The sequence below is a fragment of the Gossypium raimondii genome, chromosome 7, assembly GCF_025698545.1.
Source record: "Gossypium raimondii isolate GPD5lz chromosome 7, ASM2569854v1, whole genome shotgun sequence".
NCBI lineage: Eukaryota > Viridiplantae > Streptophyta > Magnoliopsida > Malvales > Malvaceae > Gossypium > Gossypium raimondii.
The window spans coordinates 36439530-36464179 of record NC_068571.1 but is presented as its reverse complement, the minus strand read 5'-3'; the positions used below and the strand labels follow the sequence as shown (position 1 = coordinate 36464179).

The window sequence follows — 24650 nt, the reverse complement described above, 5'->3', positions numbered from 1 at the left end:
CAATTTCAGCTTAAAACAAAGCATTTTGGGACTGCCAAGCTTAAAAATTGTTGAGTGATTGGTATTCGCAGCATGGAATCTAAGAAGGAGTGTTGAAAATTGGCCAACCATGCTACTGTGATATTTTTGGTTGAAGTGCATGCAGCTTGTAAACATGCTGTAGGACGTATGCTTGCTGTAATAGCAAGGTTTTCTCTTTAGTTTCATTGTAATCGAACTAGTTGAAAATGAACAAGTTGATGACAACTTGATACATTAGGTGTTGAATTACTAGTTTAGGTGGCTTGTTTATGTGTACAAGCAATGTTTATCAAGTTACTAGGCTACTTAGTGGTAATAGGTAGTATTTGGTGATGTATTTGACTATAAATGTAACACCCACTACCCGTATCCGTTGTCGGAATAGGGCACGAGGCATTACCGGAGTTTACTGAACATTTTCAATAATTTTGAATCATTTATTATTCATATTCTGAAAATAATCATAATGTCCCTCTATTGGGCTCTCGAAGCCCAAAACATTTATTAGGAACCTACTGGGATTAAATTAGAATCATAGGGAATTTTTCGCAGAATCCTAAATATATATATAGATTTTAAATTTTTTTTTAATTTCCGAATTAGGTGCAGGGTTCATACGGGCGTATCACATAACAAATATTTTCATAAGAAATTGCATAACTGAAACCTTTTCACTCTTTCATAAGCTCAATTATATTTTTATCTAAGCACTTACCATTCCAATGCACCCTATAATTAAACATATTACAATTCAACAGTAATTTGGCACTTGCCTAAACTTCAAGCAACAACATTGGTTAGCGTACTTTAATATTGACAAACTTATTTTCTCGCCATGTCTCACTTAAATTTATTACTCGTCTTAATACACATAATTTTCCTTGTATCAACGTATCAAAGATAGTCTCATATTTACATGTCATGATACATATCATTTTCTTGTTGTTTCTTCTTAAATATAAATTATTCAATTCATTATGACAATATTTCATGTACCATAATTTTTTATAAGTTCAATGTATATTTATTCCATGAGCGTTCATAATCTTGAATATGCATAATTATCGTGCAAGTTTCACATACATGTATTTTCCATGTCATATTTTAGTATATCAAATAATTATCATTTCTATATATTTCAAGTTTAATTTCATGATTTTATGTACTTATCATTTTCTATTTTTATCCCGTTGAATTTCTCGGAATTTCGATGGATTTTCAAAGGTACACTTTAGTGTACAAATTCAGGTCCATCAATTCATATTCATGTGCGCATATTTTTCAATTCAGAGAGCACACTCCCGCGAACCTCATTTCTTACAGCGGGATTACCAGTCCAGGCTAAATCCCCTGTAATATAAACTCATAGAGTATTGTCGGGATTACCAGTCCAGGCTGAATCCCCTGCAACGACAATTACTCTAATGACCTTGGATCTGAATTACCAGTCCAAGCTAAATTCAGACCCTAATTCGGATTACCCGTCCGGACTAAATCCATTTTCCACATATTCTTCGAGAGGACTATATCAAGATCACCCGTCCGGGCTAGATCTTTTTCACACATATTCTTTGGGAGGGCTATATCAAGATAGGATCACCCGTCCGGGCTAGATCCTTTTTACCATCAATTCCTTTTCAAAGATCCAACAAATTTTCCTTCCATTCAACCGGGATTTTTTTATTTTTATCAAATATATCAAAGTTTCATCAATAACATACATTTCAAGCATCTAAGAATATAATTCAAGTTACACGAACTTATCGGGCTAAATTGCAGAAATATCAAAATTAGGGACATTTTGGTAATTTTCCATTTTTCTCGAATTTCCACCCAAATCTTGATCTAAATTAATATTTCATTCAATTTATTAATTTAAATGATAAAACAATTCATTTCATGCAATTTGGTCATTTTTTACATTTTACAAAATTACCCTTAAAATTTTACTTTTATTCAATTTAGTCCTGAACCTAAAACATGTAAATTATCTATTTTAAAATAAACTCGTATTAGCTGAATATTCACATATATTATTTTTCCTCCTCCTCCACTCCAGTCCACATCCTTGATATATATATTACCATTATTTACTTGTTTACTCATAACAAGCTGTTCACTTGAGTTATAGTCACTAAATTAATTATATCTTAAGCTACAGAACTCCGAATTGAGATCTATAAATTTTCTCTGAAACTAGACTCACATATATTATTACCATAAATTTTAATAATTTTTTTATCCAATAAGTACATTTTATACTTTAAAGTCATCCCTGTTCTGCTGTCTGGCAGTTTTGACCCTTCTTCACTAAAAATTAATTATCTCCTTGTACATGATTCGGATGATGTTCTCGTTTGTTCCTTTTTAAAATTACTTATTAAGGATTATAATAATATAAATTATAACTCATAATAATTTTTTTTACAATTTTTAATGACTTTCCAAAGTCGAATAGGGAACCAAATTCATTCTCGACCTGTCTCACAAAATTTATTATATCTCATAATTTAAAATTCCATTGATTACATCGTTTCTTTTATGAGAAACTAGACTCAATAAGATTTAATTTCATATTTTTTCATCCTCTAATTCAATTTTCATGATTTATGATGATTTTTCAAAGTTAACCTACTGTTTCATCCAAAACTGTTTTAGTGCAAAATGTTGATTACTAAATTTATAACACCCTTATTCCCTTTCTCTATAGTATTTCCCATCACTTTCTCTTATTTTTCATCACTAACATATCAAGAACATAGAACCTTATATAATAAAACCCTACGTTAACATCAATTTCATACTTTTTCAATAATATCAAACTCAAAAATATATTGAAATCATGATGTTCTTACCTTGCTCTATTGATTTCAATCTTTAACTTGATTTTCTCTCTCCTCCAGCCTCTATTTCTTGAATCCAACTTGATATTCTAGCTCCCATAGTCTCCTTATCAATTTTCTCTCTTGGTGGCTATGGAAATTTCTTTGAATTCTAAGTGAAAATGGTGAATTTTTTGTGTGAGGACCAAATTGTAAAGAAAGCAAAACTTTCTTTCTTTCTCTCTTCTTCTCGCGTTGATGCATGGAAAAATGGTGGGATGATGGCTTCCATGTTTCTTTCCACATATATATACACACTAAATAAAATAATAAAATATCATTAAGAAAAAAAATCAAATCAAAATATAATAAACTAATATTTATTTATTTAATCTAAAATATCTCTAACATCATCATTATTTTCTATATTTCTCTATCTTCTTATTTGACCATTTTTCCCTTTAGATCTTCTAAAATTCCATCCTTGAGTCATCACTTAATTTGGTAAAATTACAATTTGGTCCCTCATAATTCTTCATCTATTCAATTTGGTCCCAATTCATCCATTTTCCTTAGGTTCTAGATTATTCCACCCTTAAAATATTTACACTATTGATCCTTCAACTTTTTCATATTTACATTTTAACCCCTCAAATTTTGAGTATTTACTATTGGGTAACAAAATTTTTCTCACTTTTACAATTTAATCATTTCTTGAAGTAATATGTCATAATATACTTCCCAATGTTGTCATAACTCAAAATTCTCCTTTTTGTCACTTTATTTCCTTACTATATCAAAAATAATATCTTACTGTAAAAATTTTCGGGGTATTACAATAAATGTATTGTTTTCTTATTGAATGAGTGAGCAAAAATGAGCTATCAGCCATAAGCTCCCTTGCTGCACATTTCTGAGCAAGTAAATTTTTTTCTTGTATCTTGCTACCTTGTCTTGTGTTATGTTTTTCTTTATGTTTTTCTTTCTCTACTCTTACAAAAACTCCAACATGTGTCATAGATAAGTAAATATGGATTTGCACCCTCCGTCTGCACAAAAGTTCCCTTATCTAAACAATTCAAAAATAGTGAAAACTTAAAGCAAAAGGCATACCTTGAAGCATACAAGCAACTAATCTTCCATAATTCATTATGGAAAATTAAGTTTTTTTTCACTACTTAAAGAATGTTGTATTCAAGTACTTTTGTGTTATTTTAGTTACTTTTAAGAAGTATTTAGTTTTTAGTTGAAATTGAATAAAAGGAGCTTCTTGCTATGTTTTATGATTTGTTAAGCCAATTTGGGCCTAGAGTAAACCTAACAAGTTAATCAAGTGTGCAGGAAACAATCAAAGCTAAGAAGTTAATGGCCTGGATTGAATGTCGCAACATTCAGCAAGAAAGCTGTGACATTGGAAGCTGCTTCAACACTTAGATAAATTTTCAACCAACAACCACAAGGCAAGCTTATTGGACCCAAAGTCGCAACATTGGACGATCAAAGTCGCAACATTAGCCTACAAAGTCGCGACATCCACTCACCAAAGTCACAACATTCAAGCCAATAGCTTGAAGATGGAAGTTGATCCCAAACATAACAAAATCACAACATTCAAGCCAGTAGCCTGAAGATGGAAGTTGATCCCAAACAGCAGCAAAGTCGCGACATTCAACAAGTCTCAAAAGATCGAGCAAAATGCTTGCAAAGTCATGACATTGAAGCTTGACGAAACAAAATTTTAAAAGGGTGTTTCCATCCGTAAAATTGATATTAGCTTGTAATTTTAGAGTTGGTCGAACTAAATTGGTCAATATAAAATTAGACTATAAATATTACATTAAACCGAGCTCTTTTAGGGTTTTAAATTTATAGTTTAGTAAGATTTCAAATTTTCTTTAACATTGTTTTGTTATTTTTCAACTTTCAGTTTAATCTATTTGCAATTTTCCTTCAATATTCCTCTTGTACTTTATTTTTGTCTGTGCTTTATTCCAAAGCAATAATCAACATATTTTGTAGATTAACATGGTCGTTCAATCAATCATAAGTTGTGGATGCACTAGAATTTTTGAGAATTTCTTACCATTCTCTTTATTATTTCACATTGTTTTGATGTTTGATAATTGGGTTAGGTTAAGTGCATCTATAATGGCTTGCAATTAAATGGTTATCAAAGTGGATGTGGTTAGTCTGAACTTAAGGTTAGAAACCAATTAATTGGATTAAGTTGAATGTGCTTAAACCTTAAAATTGACGAGTCTAGAAAGTAGTGTAAGTAGATAAGACCGAAAAAGTATTCTACTTAGAATCGATTCAATCTAGCCCGGTTTAGATCTATCAGGTTGACAGATAAGTGAACCTTAGATATTTTGACATATACCGCAATTACTAAGGAAATATTAATATTCATTAGAAAGTTTTGTACACCAAAATTTGGATTTACAAGCTTTTACCAAGATTTCTAACACAAAAAAAAAAAACCAATATTACTAATAACACATCCTTAGATATTTTGATTTATACCACAATTTCTAATGAGTGCAATTTTTAAGAGCATATCCTTAAAAATATTGGTATAGGGTTTTTCAAGTTATATGGATTTTCTAATGAAACCACCAAACTTTGAATATTTTAAAAAAAATTCAATAATTAGATATTTTTTAATATCTTTTTGTTTTTTGTTTCTTAAGGTATCCACTAGAGCGAATCCACAAATCATTCGCGTTTTGCAAGCTCGTTAAGAGGGGTACACACTGACCACGAGTTTTAAAGCTATTCCATAACCAAGACAAGGATCGAACCTCTCGACCACTGGTTGAGGTAAGAGAAACCCTTGCCATCTAAATTTCAAAAAGTTACAAAATGGTTGTTAAAATTTTCAAAAGTTTTCATTTAAGTAAATAGATTATTAAAATCGTTGTTGTATGGCCCATCCTCATCTAAGAACATATCCTTACAAAAAAAAATTGGTATAGGTTTCTCAAATTATACAGGTTTTCTAACGAAAACACCAAGCTTCGAATCTTTTGAACAATTATCAATTAGATTTTTTTCTATATTTTTAAATATCTAAATATTGGCATTTACAATAAAATGAAGAAAGTTATATTGGTTTAGTTAATAACAATTCATAATCTCAGTGGAGGACCTAGATTTATTCTCTAGGACTTTCCCAACTACTCTATTCTATACAAGAGTAGAGATTTCTAAAGCTTGCGAAATATTCTACTCAGTTCTACAAGGATTCGGTTCTTTCTTTGGACTTCTATAGTCTTCCAAGGCATTTCGATAACATTTTGACTTGGTTTTCTTGTACTCGCATTGTTTCAAATTTGATTTAATGCTTTAGGTAACTTTGTTCATGGGCGAACCGTGACACCTATATTAGGAGTTGAACTGCATTTTACTGTCTCTATTAAAAAATGGACAATTTAGTCCCTCTAAATTATATCAAAAAATAAATTGGTCATTTTGTTAAAAATTTCATTCATTTCTATTGTTAAGTGTTGATGTGGCTAATGGAGCAACCAAATAGTAAAAATGGATAGAATTTTTAATAGAAGGATCGATTTATTTTTTGATCTAACATACATACCTAATTTGCCAAATTCTTTAACAGAGAGGACAAAATGCAATCCAACTATTAGTACATGAGATCCATGATACTTTTACCATGCATTGTGAGAGTGAAATGCATGAATTATTAAAGCTTACAAATTCTAAATGATCTCTTGTTTTGGTTACTTGCAACTATAAAGGCGTTGGAGCATTTGAATTTCACTTTTCTTGATGGAAAGCCTATCCAAATTATGTATTCGGATCGTGACCCTAGTGTTCGAAAAATCAGAGACTGGAATATATTTATGAAGGTGATAAAAATTTGACGACAGTATGCCATTAAACGATAAGCAAGTCTAAATCAACCCTTTTATTTGCAAACAGGAAAGAGACTTTTTTCTTAGGAAGACGAAATTCAACAATGTCTACGTAAAGAATCTCTTAGCATCGATGAGTGGCGAAGGTTTGAAGAATAATCTTGGCGATTTCTATATGATAACTAGTATTGTGGTGATGAGGGGATTCGATGGAAAATCCAAAAGCAAATTTGTATGTTAAGAAATTGGATGATAGCATATCCGATGGAAAGCTTAAGGAGTTATTCTCAATATGGCACCATAATGTCGTGCAAGATTGTTTATCGTACTTTCTACAATGGTTAAGTTCGATCGGTTCCCGTAATCATTTGGCTAAAGTGTATGAATGTAATGGGTAATGTGAGACCTTAGTAGAATAAGTAAAAGATCGAGGTTTGTTGCATTTTCGATTCCTGAGGAAGCAACTCAAGCTATAAGTTGATTAAAATTGTCTCTACTCGAGCCCAAGCAACTTAGCTAATAGTTTCTCTTGTTATGACAATAACAATTCCATCAATACAACAGAAGGTTTGTCTTGTCGCTCCGATTTTATAACATTTTTTTATGCAAATGTTTGTATTCTACCATACGAATTTATCCTATAGTCTCTACCATAAATTATGTTTTTAGGAAGTGTAAATTATGTTGAAGATATTGAGAATTTAAGAAAATTTTGAGCGGGAAGAAAAGATGAAAAAATGAGAATTTATAAACCCAAAGTGAAGTCGAGTTCCGGTATATTAAATTGGATGGGCTGAACCAACAGCTAAATAAATACAAACTCGACACCGAGAGTTGAATTTGTCTTCCAAAAAAGAAAAAAAGAAACTTTTCCCTCGTCTGTATATCAATAAAGTATCAAATTTATGGTAGACACTTAGATCTCCCCCATTTTTTAGTTCTCTCAAGCTTTTAATGGTGAAATAAACCAAGATCTGAAGGAGACTGGCTGGTTGAATTTTATTACCCGCTAATCTGCTCTCAACTCAACAGTCAACTCTTCCTCTCAGAACGCTAATCAAAGGTAACTTTTCCTCTTTCCTCGTTGCTTCTTTGATCTGATTCCCTTACTAACGCTTTCCCAGCAAAAGTAAGAACATTTCAATTTGATTTTACTCCATTTTCCTACTAGTTTCTAACATTAGCTTCGTCACTTCTTTTAGGTTCTTCATGCTCCACAAAGTCTTGATTTGGGATTTCACCAAAGCATCATGGTATTAATTTCCCAGGAAATTGCTTCTTTGTCTTCACCTTTACTTTCTCTGAAGAATCTTTATTTATGAAGAACTTGTTTATATATATATTTTTCTTGCAGAATTACCTAGTTGGAGCTTTCAAGCCGCCGTGTAATATTTTCATTTCATTTGCAGATGGAAGAAGCCGTAAGCAGGTTATATATTGCTTCTAATTGCTACTTTTTGGCTATGTAATGGAAAACTCTGAACATTTTAGGTTAATATGCATTTAGGTACTAAGTGAATCGTATGATTATACTTTTGTGTTCAACAATTAAATTAGAATCAATGCTTTGTTCTGCTCGACTTGTCATTTTAGTCAGCTATGGTTTCGATTTATACTATTCGAAGCAGCTAATTTATGAAGTTGAAATTTGAGTAATTGTTGGTTATAAATTTGTTTTATTGTTTGTTTAGCATGCAAAAATTTTAAATATATAGTATGTTTTTTGTTGCTTTTGGGCTCATTTAGGTCTCTTCCATCATGTTTTTCTTTTTCCTAATGCGGTTGCAGTGAACTTTGGTCAACAATTGGGATCTTGAGTTTTGTCTGAGATGTTTTACTTTTATCTATTGCTGTTTGTTTGGCATTTTATAATCAAGTATACTCTTCTCACATCAATATTACTATTTAGGTTCCACTAAAGAAGGAAAATGGGAAAACAGTTATGGTTGCTCTCTTCCAGAGCCAAGAAAGTATTGTAGGAGAGGTAGTGTTTTAACGTTGCCATTTTGTTAGTTATGATTATCTGCTTATTCTATCCAAACCTTTTTTTCCCTTTTATATTATTTGCATGCAAAAACTGTATGAGCTATTTGACTTCTTAATACTGATACCTCAGGTTGTTATAGAACCAGTACATAGGAAGAAGGTCGAACATAATGGAGTAAAAATTGAGCTCCTTGGTCAAATAGGTTTGCTCTATTTCCTCTTGTCTTTCATTTTCATCTTAGGTCTGCATTTGACTATTCACTAAGTATATGTATCTAGCTATTATTACATGACTTTTTTAATCTTTAAAAGTTGCATGCAATTTAGCCTGATTCAATCTATACCTGCTTGTAGCTAAGTTATTCTCTTTGTCATGGTTGAGTCTGTTCTTAACTTTAAATTGTTCTGTTGGCTTTTGATTTGCTAGAGCTTGTCAGTAATGTTGGAAAGGATGATCTACGAATGTAGTATGATGTCACTATACTTGGTCCATGACATTCTTTTTTTTCTTATTTGCAGAATTATATTTTGATAGAGGCAACTTCTATGATTTTACCTCCCTTGGTGAGTGTATTTGACCATTAAAGAAAAGGCTTAAAAAGTCTTCAATGTAATCAGCAGTCTTATGCATCCTTAAAAGTTTTATATTCATTTTCCATGTGATCCTTTTCCCCTTCTTCCCTCTCTCCCTCTTCCTTGTCTGGTTTGGGGTCACATTGCATGGAAGTCGATTATTGTGGTAAGTTGCCTCTAAGTTTCCCCTAATTTTCACTCTTTTCTCTGCAGTGCGCGAACTAGATATTCCTGGTGAATTGTACGAAAGAAAAACATATCCATTTGAATTTTCTACGGTGGAGATGCCATATGAGTCTTATAATGGAGTCAATGTTAGGCTTAGGTAGGCTATAATTTCTTTTCTTAGTTGATGTTTATTATAATTTTTTTATGCATCAAGAAATTATTCTCTTTGTGAGCAATACCCTCTTTTAAATGTTACTGTGCTTGTTTTATTACCCCTATCATGCTGGAGTGTGAAGCACGGAATTATACATTCAGTTGTTTTAGCTTCTGTTGATGGTTGTTTGTGGTTCCAATAGTGCTTAGTTCTTTGTTGATTCAATTCATTGCTCATAAATCACGATACTGATTTAGTTGAAAGATTATCTCCATTCAGTGACAGGATATGCACAATGATACGGGGATGAAGGATTCATTAAATTAGGATATGAATGAAACTGATCTATCTAATTGCAAACTTGTAGGTATATACTGAAAGTGACAATCAGTAGAAACTATGTCGGCAACATTGTGGAGTACCAAGAATTTGTGGTAATGTGTTTTGTATAAGCACTATATGGATCAATTATGCTTTTTTAGTTGAAAATATAATTGGCATTACATTATTTTCATAACAGCATTGTCTGTCCGCCTCCTTTTAAATTTTGAGTATTAACATCAGATTTGACTCAGATTATGTGAGAGTGATGTGGTTTACTTTTTTAATTCAACTGCCCTAGAAGTTTATGAACTTTCAGTGCCTAGCATTCTATATCTACGGATAGAACAAGGAAACTGATTGTATTGGTTTGATAGGCTGTTATAGATGAGCTATACATACAGTTTTCAAATAGTAAACAGGCTGATGGGAAGGTATCTTACCATGTTTATGGAAATGCAATTACCATTATGTTCTGTTAGAAGTAATATGTCTTGACAGATGGTGCTTCATTGTGATTTACACTTTGTACACTTCATACTATCATACAAGTGCTTCCATTATTTATTTATTTATTTGTGAAAATTCTCTGCATCAGGTTCGCAACTATACTCCCCCTCCATCAATCAATAACAGTATCAAGGTATGGAAATTTCATTATATGTTCTGTTGCTTATTTGTTTCATCTAACTGATGAGATGTATATTAAAAGATTTCTTTCCTTTGAAACATTCGCATGCTTGATATCAAAAGTGGCTTTTGCTTCTCTTAGTGCTCCAATACAATTACATGTATTCTCTTTTTGAACACGTGTCTCAAGCGGAACTTGGGTCATTCTTATACAGTCCTTCTCAAGCAGATGATCCAGTTAGTTCCTTTACAAATTATATTATGCTTTTCTCCCATTTCTGTCTTCCTGGTATTCCCCAACTTTCGTTTTTGTGAAAGTTTGGGAACAAATTTAGAACTTTTACCTTTAACTTGGTATTGATGGTTGATATGATTTATGTAGCTACTTCATATCAATTTTGATGTTTTGGAATTTCATAGTGACATGATTTGTTTGTTTTTATGGTTCATCTAGATGGAAGTCGGGATTGAGGATTGTCTACATATTGAATTTGAGTACAGTAAAAGCAAGTAAGTCAGTTAAAGAGCATTTCTTACAGGAGTCAGCATGAAATCCGTTCAACTTATTTCACACCATGTTGGAAGGATACTGATGTGTTTATATTGGATTTCTAAACCAGGCATCATTTGAAGGATGTCATTATCGGCAAAATTTATTTTCTTCTTGTTAGAATTAAGTTAAAAAATATGGACCTTGAGATCAGGCGTCGAGAGTCCACTGGATCAGGGCCTAATACATATGTTGAGACAGAGACCCTTGCAAAATTTGAGTTGATGGATGGTGCTCCTGTAAGAGGTACCCTTGGAAACTTCTCTATTTCTCACCATAATTTCACCTTTTATATTTTTAATGTCACAATTTTAGAATTCTATGCAAACACCTGAGATATTCCGTGCCACACAGAACACTTATAAAACCATACTTTTAAAGAGTGCCTTCTGTTTGTTTGCCTCAATGATCGATTGGTTGTAACAATTTACTTTCTAAAACCATCTCCATGCTAGGGTGGTTTAAAGACCTGTCAGCTAGCGGATTACCTGTCTAGCCTTGTGAGCTTGGCCTGAATTTGGTCGGGCCTAGACAAAGATTCTTGTAATCCTGGCTCTCTTGGATTACTTTTCATTTTGATAAAAATTGTTTTTATTTAAATTTAATTTTTAAAAATACATAAATATTGATATAAAAATAATATTTCATTGCTAGGGTGGTTTAAAGATTCTTGTAATCCTGGTCCGGCTCATGGTGATAGTGGTAATTATTGACTACTCGTCTAATAAGTTGGTAGGCAAGACTGCTACTGCTGTTGCAATATTATCATTTTAGATTAACGTTCAAGGTATTGATATTAACAAATATACTGATGCCTGGTGCTGCAAAACTACCATGAAAATGTTAAAGACTGAAATGAACATTCTGATGTGTATTTGAAATGAGAGAAAAGAAAAGGTTCTGCCTAATTATGAGTTCTATCTGGAATTATTCTACTTATGCACCTTGGCGTTCGAAATATCACTATTAATTTTGCTGTTCTTTATTATTTATGAAATAACATAATATGCTGTACTTGGCTTGATTGGATGCTTATTATCTATGTTGCTCTGACTCCTTATTTTTCTTGAAATATTCGTGTAGATCTTCCAATGATTCTCTAAATATATAAAAGTACTTAAAACAAATTGAACATGCATTCACATTTGAGTCTGAGTAACATAATTTTGTTTTCTTAATAGAGTTATGGAGCATATTGAGGAAAATGTCTAACTCAAGCTATTACCAATGCTTCTTACAGGCGAATCCATTCCTATCAGACTCTTTTTAAGTCCATATGAACTGACACCGACATATCAGAACATCAACAATAAATTCAGTGTGAAATACTATTTGAATCTTGTTCTAGTGGACGAAGAAGATCGCCGGTACTTCAAACAGCAAGAAATCACCATGTACCGGCTTCTTGAAACTTCATAGTTTTGCTCCCAAGCTGGATGAGTTCCTTTCTGGATGTCCAATATGTCGGCCAGCTGATACTTTGGAGTTCATTTATTCATCAAAAAACCTATGGAATGACAAATGATTAGGAATCCAGGTTCCATCGTTGCCTATGACTTCCTTATTCAGTTGCTCAGAAATTTAGCTTTGCATATTGAGGTCTCTCCCTCTATTAGAAGTCTAAATTTTTTATTTTTAAACTTTTTTGAATTATTTATATATTTTTTACTTTTTTAATCAGTGTAATATACATAATATTTTTTTAAAAAAAAGTTGATAGCCTTGATTTTTAAGGTTAATGGACAATTTGAGTAACTGATGATAATTTAAGTACCAAATTAAAGCAAAATAAAAAAATTAAATACCAAAATAAAAAAATAAATATAGTTGGGCAACCAAATTTGAGCATTAAGCCTTTTCTAAGAGGACAAATAAGAATTAAATACATAAATGAAACAGTAAAAGAAATCGAATAATGGATTCCAAACTCAATAACATTTGAACCAAAATCAAAATCATCTATAAGCCTACTAGTACAAGTGGGAAATCTATTATCTAAATCTAGAAATGATTAGAATTAGAGTTACATAGAAGTGATTTTGATTTTGATTAGAATTATAATTTGGCCCGACGGTCCGCCCGAAATATGGGAGGGTTTGGGTAAAAATATAGGCCCGAAATATGGGCTTGGGCAAAAAAAAGAGGCTCGTTTAGAAAACGGGCCGAGCCTCGGGTACCACTTTTTTGACCCGGTCCGGCCCGAATATAATAAATATATTTTTATTTTTTTAATTTTAAAATTTTTTTAAAATTTTTTTAAAATTTTTTTTATTTTTAAAATAAATTTTTAGTGTTTTATTAAAAAATGGGCCGGGTCAAGCCGAGCTCGGGCTTAGAAATTTTTTTCCGGGTCGAGCTCGGGCTTAAGAATTTTTTCCCGGGCCGGGCCTGGACAAAATCTCAGGCCCATATTTCGGGCCAGGCCAGGCTGAAATTTTTTTTGAGCCCAGCCCGGCCCATGAGCACCTCTAGAGTTACATCAAGTATAAAATATTTCACCCCTTCAGAATTTGAAACGTGAATATTTTAAAGATGCGTTTGGTTGGATGGAAAAGTGTAAGAATAAAGGAGGGGGTGAAAAAGAGGGACAAAAATGAGTGTGCTCGGTGTATAAAAATCAATTCTTCTAAATTGAAATGACAATTCGAGATAAAATGAAAATTAGAGTATGTTAGTTCAAAATTATGTATTTTTTTAAAAAGAAACCTTTTTTCTTCTCATTTTAAATTCTATCAAGTGGATGAAAAAATAAATAATTTTTCTACCCTTCAAATTTTCTTTTTACTCCATAGAAAAGTACCAAAAGGGTTGAACAGATAGATCACCATGACATAATACAACTAACAATTCCTAAGATGGGATAGGATATAACGCAGAATATGCTTACAGAAATACAAGTTCAATAAATTTGCTCATATTCTTTCCAAAGAAGAAAAAAGAACTACTAATTCATATATAAATGTGTATATATAGAAGAAGCACCCGGTCCATGGAAATCATCCATGTTTCAAATATCATTACAGTTTAAAAACCACTTCTTTCCATGGAAATCATCCATATTTCCCAACACTAATAACACTGGAAAACAAATTGGAAGAACCATGGCTGTTTAATCTTACAGGCTATAAAGATAAGAAAATTAAGAAAACGACATGGGAAGCCAAAAGAATGAACAATAGGGAGAAATGGAACAACATTTAACCACTCCATGGGCAAAAGATCAGAGGCATTACCCTCCAAAATATGGGCTGCCACCCGACATTCCTTTACTTCACCTCTTTCATGTCCTCCTCAGTTTTCCAAACTACATCATCGAGAGAGCTTGAAAGGTTTTTATAGAACTGCAGACCAAAAACAAAACGAACTTTTAATGGCCACCATAATCTTTTATAATTTCCATATTTGTTGTATCAGAGTATGAGGATATGGTCCTCCCAGGATCCTCCAAATACATGACTAAACATAGCAAAAACCGAGCATGCCGTACCCGACCATTACATCTAAGTCAAAGTACCATAGATTCTAGCTAAGAACAGACATCCTTACCCGTATCAGATTTTTAAGAGTTTTGATATGAAAAACAACTTTCGTGGTGATATTATTGACATGCAAGATGCTACTGATTCTCAAGCATGCTCTAACCAATATAAAGTCTTGGAGATAACTGAGGAATTGCAGAATCGATTTCGATATGCATAATTAACATCTATAATTGAAATCAGATTATGGAGTAAACAACTTCAAATCCAAAAATCATGCAAGAAATACTAGTAATTTGGCGCCAAACTTCGTTTGCTGGCAAAGAAGACCACTCCAATTTCATAGGCTACAAGCAATTAATCATTGGGGGGGAAATGACATCTACTTCTATAATGGGTGATGCACTATTACATAACTCTCATCGGTAGTTTGTGCAAATTGGAAAAACACAATATATTTAGAATACATAATGAGATTTTAATTAAGGAATTAAGTGGTACCTTGTGGAATTCCAGTGTATCACCCTTAGCTTTTCGCACCTCGACCATATGCAAAGAAGGTGCCACTTGAAATATCTAATTCACATAGAAAAATTAGATAAGCACAAAATGTAAGATGAGAAATAAATAAAATGTAGCCATAAATTACCTCCGTGGCCACGTTAAGGTTCCCTTTCCTCCCAGCTTTCATATTCTCAAGTCTCATCTGCATAAGATAACAAGAAATAAGTAAATTTGATAAATATATAGATTCCAATAATTACCTTTATATCATGCTCAGGATACACTCACCTTGTAGTTCTTCTTGTGCACATCAAACCCGAGAGGCTTTGCGGCTTCCTCAATCTTGTGGATAATCTCATTAGCAGGACGTGTAGATGTAAACCTTGTTTCTCTCTTAAATCCCTGCAGAAAATGGAACAACTAATAGTTGGTTTTAATATGAAATATATATCTTAGTAGTTATCTTTCTCAAGCAAAGAGGCACTATGGGTGTGCTTGGTTGGGTAGAAAAGTGGAAGGATGGGAGAAGGGAGTGGAAAAATGGAAGGAAAGTAAATTTTGAGTTTGCTTGGTTGGGAAGAAAAGTGAGAGGAAAGAAAATAAGAGGGATGAACATTTTTCACCCTAATGCATAAAAACCAATCCTTTCAAATGTTTTATTTTCTTTCTTTCCATTTTTCAACTTTACCAAGTTATGGATGGAAAGAAAATTACCATTTTTCCATCTCTCCTACCAAACACACTTATGGAAAGAAAAATTAAGTTTTCCATCTTTCTAGTTTTCTACCCCTTCAATTTTTCATCTATCCAATTTTCTTTTGACTCTACCAAGCAAAGTCTGTATGTCTTTTAAATCAATGAAAAGATTTTGTTACAACCTATGCTGCACTGACTTTTCAATTTTGCTTGAAACACCTGTGTCTACCATATATTCAGACATGGGTGTATAGGAATATGACCCTTTTAAGGACCCTCCAAGTACATAAAAAAAATTTGGAAAAAAGTTGAAAACCCATATCGAACCATAACAATATCTAACAATCACATTTAAGTCCGAGTAACATAGGTGACAGCTACTCCAGTTTCAGCTCATGCTCCAAAATCCGGAAGACCGTTAGATTCAATATTAAAAGAAATTGATACTTCCATAACCCAACCTTTTAAACTTCTAAAAACACATCAAAAGCAAACCTGTTCCGCATCAAACAGGTTCCCGAGGTTTAACCCGTTTGACATAGAAATTAACTCGAATGCATTCATAGGCGTTGGTTGTTCTTCTCGCTTTTCCGTAACATGGTGCTCCTGTTACAAACCAACAATGCCAGACTTATTAAGAAAAAAAATTTGTTAAGAAGCATTAAAATATAACAGCATTTGTATGCTTATGTTTCATCCACTTACTTCAGAATCCCTAAATACAGCTTCTACATCATCTAAGTTCGTATCGTCTTTCTCCTCAAACATGGGAGGTTTGTAATCTTTCTTAAACCATTCATCTTGCAAAATTTCGGGAATGGTAATGCGCTGAAATGCAAGAAAGAGATATGTACACATTAATATCATGCAAGTCAATAATTACAGAAAAGAAAGACAAAAGTTTGCGTAAGGTTATCATTTCCTAGCAATAAAGGCCAACATAAATATGCATGCTACATGCGTGCAGGTCCATGCTAGCCAAAGATTTAATAGTATATGTAGTTGAAGCATGGGTCTGCCCTTGGCAAAATGAACTTACAGTATCCAGATGCAGAGCTACAGATAAGTGTTTGATCTTTGAGAAAATGTTTTTTCTCGATCAAGACTACTAAAAGTCCTAACATTTTTAATCTTCTCTGTATCCATAAAAAGTAACAGCATAATATGAACCTTGCAACTTAACCCATTACCTGGTGAGGAATGCCTTTGTTATTTGTTTGCAGATTTAATTAAAAAAACTAGTGTATTATTATATATCTGTAGTTGAATTTTTTATAAATGATAATATAGTTAGAGGCAATCAACTTCAAATTTGGAATTCATGATCATATACAAATATAAAGCCAAACTCATAGGTGAATTTGTCAGGAACTGAGGCATAGTGTGGAATATGAAAACCTTACATCTGGTGTAAGTAATATGTTCTAAGGAATTATATTTAGAGTTTCAGACTGCCAAATTATATATCTTTCATAGTGGGGAAGAGGAAAAAGTGATGGAGCAAATACAATTATACATTCTTAATATCTATTTTGCAGTTTTCTCAGATTCCATCTCCCACTCTTGGGTCTGCTAACTATAAAAATGAGTTAAAACTACATTGCAGATGGAAGGGCAAAACACAATAGAGTAAAAACACAGATTACAAACTTCACAGAGTTACAGTTACAGCACCATGGAATCATGTTTTGGGATAACATGTATTACTTCACAGAATTATTGCACATAGACATAGGTAAATGTTAGTTTAGCAAGAATGACTTTTTTATTGATTTTTTTCATTAATAGAGCTTCATTTTCATTTAGTTTTAGAAGCTTTTACTTAGCATAGTAATAAACAATCTTTTATTTCTTGCCACAAAAAGGGCAAAAATGAGATCTTCATAATACAAAGTATAGGAATCTTTTTACCCTCTTCCTACTCAGTGCACATAGAATTTAGTATTGAAGTCAGAAACACATTGATGTTAGAGGGTTAAGTATAACAACTTACGGTAATTGGGTTCGGATCCAAGATTCGAGTTATCAATTTCATCGCACTAAAAGATAGCCAAGGGGGGCAAGTGAATTCAGCTGCTGAAATCTGCAGATTTTGGAAAACAAGAGTGAAAAACAGGCAATGGGAAACAATGGATAACTGTGACATGCAACTTAGGAAATGCTAACCTTTTTATAGAGATTCATAATATTAGAATCATCAAAAGGCAAGTAACCTGCAAGCAACACAAAGAGTATCACGCCACACGACCAGAGGTCCGCAGTTGCCCCGTCATAACCTCTATCATTAAGGACCTATATAGGAAGACAAAAGATTGTTAATAATTGGGTTTCTAAGGGGCTGCGAATACTGGAAGAAAATTAGTGTGATTAAATAATTAGTCACACCTCAGGAGCAACGTAATTTGGTGTTCCACAGGTAGTGTGAAGGAGACCATCATCCTACAAGTTCAACGTCAGATTAGAAATACTTTGCAATGTCCTAAAGGTCATCAAAGCCAAATCGAGAAGGAACAAGTCTTACACATTTACTGAATCAGTTACATCAAGATTCGGGAGCTCAAACAAGACTTAAACAAGAAGTAGATAAATAACATGGACAACAGAATATATATAGTTCTAAACTAAGCATGTTAGAATCCATTTTCTTAATCACAAGCTTTAAGGTCACCAAGCTCCAATTAGTTCAGTTCATTACTTTTAAATCAACATTGCTGGTTTACAATTAAATACGGTTCTGAAGGGAGATTGATCTGTCACATGCACTAATATTTCGACCTTAACAAAATTATCTCACTAATAGTACCTGATTCACTCTTTTTTTTCTTGATATAGACTTTCTAAATTAGAGAGCTTCTTTTAATATTCAGATACTGAAAGGTGGCAAGTAACTTTATATGGTGATGTCTAAAAATCACCATTTTCTATAGCAGAAAAGAAGGTGATTGATACAGAAACAAATTGATCTTTTTCTTTCTCCAAAGACGTTTAAACTTATATCATTATGTTATGTGATAATTTAACATGCTCATATGGAACTTATCCTTTCAATAACTCTGAAGGCCCTAAAGTTATGTTATTACTTCCAATCGATTGATGGAGAAAGTAGCTTTTATCTCGAACTTTTCAAGCTTGACACTAAACAAGACACGAATAATTTCATAATCCTTCATCTTTAATTGGTTCTTTCTTTTTGTTTAGAGACATGTTCAAAATGATGCTTGCACTCTTATTCATTATCACCAATATTAAGTTGCCTTTCCACCCTACAACAATTTTACTTTGTAAGGCCTTCACCATCTATAAGCTTGGGATAGAACAAATTTGGATGACTTTGTAGGTCAAAGGAAAAGGTTGAAGACTCAAGAAAGCTTGAGCTTTTAGGTGTCAGAGTTTTGTAATTGCCCACCATGTAGAAGGGAAAAAAGAGGATATCATAATTACCCTGACTTGCTTAGATAGTGCACTCAATCCAAAGTCAGAAACTTTGAGGTTACCGTAAGCATCTAAGAGCAAATTTTCTGGCTGCAAAAAAGATCAAGGGAAGTATAAATGAGCTTCATTTCCTTACAACATAACATACATGCTGGACACAAATAGCAACTATAAACATTTTTGTCCTAAAGGGCGCCAAATTAGTATACCTTCAGGTCTCTATGGTATACACCCCTGCTATGGCAATAATCAACAGCATTAATGAGCTGCTGGAAGTATCTCCGTGCCTCATCTTCTCTCATCCGTCCATTGTTTACCTTCAGAATTAAAATGCAAATTCATGTGAATGGAAAGAAGTTTTCATAAGCTAATAGTTAGCTATAGTTCCAAGAAATCACCAACTCACAATTTTGTCAAAGAGCTCTCCCCCGGTAACAAACTCCAAAACAATAAATATCTTTGTCTTGCTTCCCATCACCTGAACAGGAAACATTCAAAACAATCTGAAAAATAATTTAAAGCATGTTGCTTGTCTGGTTTTCTTAAATAAGTGACATCATGAGGCATCACTCAAAAGCTGTTTTAAAGTATAAAGAGCAGAAGGCAAGATAAAACCATGTAAACAGAGAGAAAAAAGTTTTGCACAGGATTGGTTATCAGAAATAGTTTGTCTTTTTCTTCTTTACCATATATCAAGCATATGTAGAGAGGGTGCATACTTGAGCACACAGTTCACAGACATACATATGCAAGGTACGAACTACGAACAAAAATATATCTTTCAGATGCCAACTATAGATTTTTACAGTATGAATTATCCACATGCTCTAATAAAACAAGGAGAAATGGATGCGAGTACGTGGTACATACATCAAATCCCCCCATATCGCCCTCCCAACCCAAATGAGAACACACAGAAAGGAAGAGAAACCTCGTATAAACGAACAACATTTGGATGCTGTATCAACTTCATTGTTGCTATTTCCCGCTTGATCTGCAAATACAAGCAGAAAAAAAATCTAAGGAATCCGATACAATATCTGAACTTAAGGAAGTCCTTTCATAAAATGTCACTACAATAGCTTTGATAAACTATGAAAATAGAAGCATGAATGAGGTTTGAGAATTACTAAATAGAGAGGAAAATAAAGGGTGAAGAGAAACCTGTTCAGCCATCTTGTGCTTGAGAACCTTCTCTTTATCAAGGATCTTAAGTGCCACAGCTTCCCCTGTCTCAGAATTTCTTGCAAACTTCACTTTAGCAAATGTCCCCTCCCCAATTGTCCTTCCCACCTCATATTTACCCACACGACGCTTGATTTTAGGTTGACTCATTCCTCTTTAACTATATAATCTTCTTCTGCTACTAAGACAAGTATCAAAAAATTGTTCATTTAACATAGAAAACCATCAAACACAAAAGAATGACATAGAAACACCAAAACCTGTAGCAGAAGAACATACTTTAACATTATGTATGTGCTCATCAGTTCAATCAGACTCTTTGAGGAAAGTCAATTTAGGAGCAAGAAAACATGGAGGGAAGATGAAAAATATTCGCCATTGAACTATGATTTAACATCCTCAAACGTCAAAACAAACATATGATGAAGAACCAGAAAAAGGGTGCATCCCAAGTAAGTAAAACAGTCAAATACACTATACCAACTTAGAGAACTCAATTGATTTGCTATCAACCTGAAAAATTGCAGAGGCTTTTATTTTTTTTCTCTTCAAATGATGGATTTCATAGCAGCAGGAATCAAGGCAATTCAGCTAAAACTAAATCAGTCATTTCTACCAATGATATGTATAGTAATACTAATGATTAGTTAATTGGAATAAACAAATGAATTACTATATAAAATATTGCCCAAGAGAATCTTCTCCAGCTGCTTAAAACCACAAATTTCTGCTGGGATTAAAATAAAAAATATATATGGACCTCAAAATATCATTAACTGAGAACTGAAGTTTTAAACTAATGACCCACAGTAGAGACAAAATCAAGGAAAATAATCCAAGTCCATAAACTTAGCTGATTCAGGGAATTCAAGAATTACCCAGAATAACAAATTAAATTTGGAGCTTGATTTGATTTCACTAATGCTGAGTAGAGGCTTAAAGAGTCGAGAAATATCACCACCAACAGTAAAAAATTTAATGTTTAAAACTTGAGTAAAAGTACAAGCTTCAAACAAATATTATAACTTTGTCGTACACCATTAACTCGTATTGATTAAATAAGGAAACAGAATTATATAAGAAAATGTATAATTCAAAGAACTATCGAAAGAGAGAAAAGAATGATTACCAAAAAAACTGAGAAAGAGAGAAAAGAATAAGGAATATGCTTATTAGATGATTGGATAAGAAAGAAAAGAAAATGAAGTAGGAAGGAATTATGATGAAAAAGTCGAATTAAAAGACTTTGATGATCACATCATCATTATCATCATGTGAGCTGCTGCTGCAAGGAGACAAAATGATTTTTCATTCACTTTTAAAACTGGCAAATTGGGTTAATAATAATATTCATTTAAAATAAGGGGAAGAGTTAATTTATTATTTAAGGTATAAATTTGGTAATTATTTTCATATTTAGCTTGATTTTTTTGCCTAAATTAGGTTGTGAATTTGATAATTATTTTTATATTGGAGTTTGAACTAGGTAATTGTTCTCATATTAAAGTTTGAAATTTTATTATCCAAGTTAATCCTTAAATTTGACAATTATTCTCATATTATGATTTGAACTTGACAATTATTTACATATTGGGGTCTGAACTTTAGAGTATTCAAGGAAATATTAAGGACTAACTTAGACAAAAAAAAATTTAAGCCCTAGTGTGGAATAATTGTCAAATTCAGGGCGTAACTTAAATTAAGAAAAAGTTCAAGTCCCATATGAGAATAATTGTTATGTCTAAGGCTTAACTTGGACAAAAAAAAGTTTAAATTCCAATTTGAAAATAATTATCAAGTTTAGAATCTAACTTAAACTTTAATACGAGAATAATTGTCAAATTCAAAACGGAAAAATAAAATACGGAGAATGTGAGTGTGGGTGTGGGTGTTGAATGAGAATTGCAAAAAACATAAATGAACGTTAGAGAAAGGAGAATAATTATGGTCCATGCATTGCCCAACAACCCATTCTTCACTTGCATTGCATTTATGTCCCAAGGGCCCCATATTTGATACATCATCAATATTTGTTTTAATGTTTTTATGTAAAAACTGTAAATGGGCAAAGGATTTCAGCTTATCTAGTAAACAATGAATCATAATCCAGGGGTTCATATTTTGTCAATTAGGAAGTCTAACTTTTTGCTGCTAAATTTCAAAAAAAAAAAAAATTTCAAATCAGCTTTTATCATTCCCCCTCATGCTGGGGAGAGGAACTTGGTGAACTCCCAACTTCAACCTAAAAGATTGAAATTGTTGATACGGCAAAGGTTTTGGGGAAAATTTTAAAGTTATTACACACAACATTTCGAATGTTATAATATTGTTTTGCATAATTAAATTAAACATTATGAATGCTATAATAAACTGTATTATGTGTAATCACACAATCATACAAAATATTACAAAAATAGTAATAATTTGTGTTTGTGTAATGTTTTATGTAGTTGGAGTAGATGAAAAGTTAGAAAGTTGTGTTCAGATATTTAAATTAAGTTCACGATCATGTTTTCAATTATATCGTGTTCATCGCAATTGTAGGTATAACGGAAGTTATTATGGTCATTGTAATCGTGATTTTTTTTTTCAAATTTACAAAAATTTTAATAAAACATAATAATTAAAATTTTAAGCATAAAGTTGTATTTTTAAGGGCAAAACACTAAAAAAAACCTTTTTTTTTTAATTTTCCGAAATAGGCCGGTTTTTTAATTATTTACCGGAATGGGCCATTTTCCCCGAAATCGCGGCCACATAAGCGCGATGTCAGGGTACGTGATGTGTCAATACGACGTGGACGCTACCGACTCACACAGCGTGAACAAAGGCCTCTAACGGTCAAATTTTGACCGCTGCCCCCCAACGGTCGATTTTTTACTATAAAACCCCCACCCTTATTTTTTCACAAACAAATCCCATCTCAATTTCACTAAAAATTCTCTCAAATTCCTTCAAAATTCTCTCAATTTCCTTCCAAAATTCTCACAATTTCCTTCAAAAATCTCTCAACTCCATATTAAATTTCTTTTCCATTCAATTTCATTTTTTAAGAAAATTTTAAATATTTTTATTTTTAAAATAATTTTAAAATTTTAATATTTTCAACAATGGCCGAATCATTGATTCGTCTTGATAGGAATCACATATCGGTGGAGCAAATGAAAATGGTAAGTATTAAATTTAAATTTTAAATTTTATTTAAGATATTTTTATTTATGTATTTTTAGATAAATATTAATTTATTTTTTGTTATAAAAGTCTGAAGATCGGGTATTGGAATGCAATATTCGGAATATGCATGGTCCTCCATCACCGTTAGTAGAGAACTACCTGCGGGAAGCGGGATTTTGGCACGTGGCGTACAGTAGGACGGGATGCAAGTTGGGCCGAACCGATCAAGGCTCATCGAGAGGTGGAGACCCGAGACGCACACATTTCATCTTCCATGTGGAGAGTGCACTATCACTCTAGAAGATGTCCATCTGCATTTGGGATTGCTGGTGGGCGGGCACCCAACACGGGTCCGCCTAATCTAGCAATTGGGAGGCGGTGTGCTACGAGCTTTTGGTATTGCTCGAGATAAAATGGATGGAGGTAAGGTGGAGATGGGTGATTACGTGCCACCTTCCCCAATCAATGCAAATTCAACCGAAATTGAAAGAATTGATATGCCCGATCATACATTCTTCAAATAATTGGAGGCTATCGATGGTCGACACGTCACGGAGCCGCAGTACATCTAAGGTGGTCGCTAAAACTCGTTGATTTTAGAGCACCAATGAATTTAGTTGGGGTCCGCCGTCTTGGCAACATTATATCGGGAGATGTGGGGCGACCAAACCGAGGAGAGCAAAAATCGAAGGTTGCCTATCACTACTGCAATCATGGGCACGGTTTCGCTTTCCATTTCTATGTCCTCGAGTGAACCACCCATATACATTCCCACTCGTAATGAGGTAAATTTTATATTACATTTTGAAATTGTTATGTAGATTTTGTAAGAATAAAATTATGCTAAAATTTATTTAATTAGGTGGAACCATCCGCAAGTTATCGTGGATTACCGTCTCGAACTTGAAGATATACGGCTTCTATTGGAGCAACGATTAAGAAGCGTATAAGTATTATTGCAAATAGATATTTCCATACATTCGCTAGTGGATTAATATTTAGTATTTAGTATTATGTATATATGTAATATTTATATCATGTTCATGTAGTTTCAATGGACACCATACGAGGATCCGGCAG

General features: G+C 32.9%; 2 protein-coding genes across 6 annotated transcripts; one reads left to right on the top strand and one right to left on the bottom strand.

Annotated features, from left to right (window-relative positions):
* Positions 1–7497: 7497 nt before the first annotated feature.
* LOC105793668 (vacuolar protein sorting-associated protein 26B) lies at positions 7498–12831 on the top strand. 5 transcript variants are annotated; one of them, XM_012622546.2, is made up of 14 exons: positions 7498–7781; positions 7921–7971; positions 8073–8147; positions 8628–8702; positions 8835–8907; positions 9224–9268; positions 9491–9602; positions 9967–10033; positions 10519–10563; positions 10674–10787; positions 11005–11060; positions 11171–11346; positions 11755–11832; positions 12341–12491. In XM_012622546.2, exons 2-13 carry the CDS (start codon positions 7969–7971, stop codon positions 11811–11813), a joined length of 900 nt encoding a protein of 299 aa, XP_012478000.1. In that variant the 5' UTR covers positions 7498–7781; positions 7921–7968; the 3' UTR covers positions 11814–11832; positions 12341–12491. The 5 variants fall into 5 exon arrangements, with proteins under 5 accessions (XP_012478000.1, XP_012477978.1, XP_012477987.1 ...); XM_012622524.2 differs by having other exon boundaries at positions 7500–7781; positions 11755–11802; positions 12341–12831; XM_012622533.2 differs by lacking the exon at positions 10674–10787 and having other exon boundaries at positions 7508–7781; positions 11755–11802; positions 12341–12831.
* Positions 12832–14017: 1186 nt separating this feature from the next.
* On the bottom strand, positions 14018–21579 carry LOC105793708 (CBL-interacting serine/threonine-protein kinase 3). The gene is made up of 15 exons (XM_012622555.2): positions 21275–21579; positions 20376–20577; positions 20143–20205; positions 19618–19689; positions 19421–19528; positions 19221–19301; positions 18165–18218; positions 17946–18071; positions 17773–17862; positions 16485–16607; positions 16275–16385; positions 15372–15485; positions 15229–15285; positions 15081–15155; positions 14018–14441 (listed from the first exon to the last, which is right to left on the bottom strand). The coding sequence occupies exons 2-15, from the start codon at positions 20544–20546 to the stop codon at positions 14367–14369; spliced, it is 1320 nt and encodes a 439-aa protein (XP_012478009.1). The 5' UTR covers positions 20547–20577; positions 21275–21579; the 3' UTR covers positions 14018–14366.
* Positions 21580–24650: the final 3071 nt, after the last annotated feature.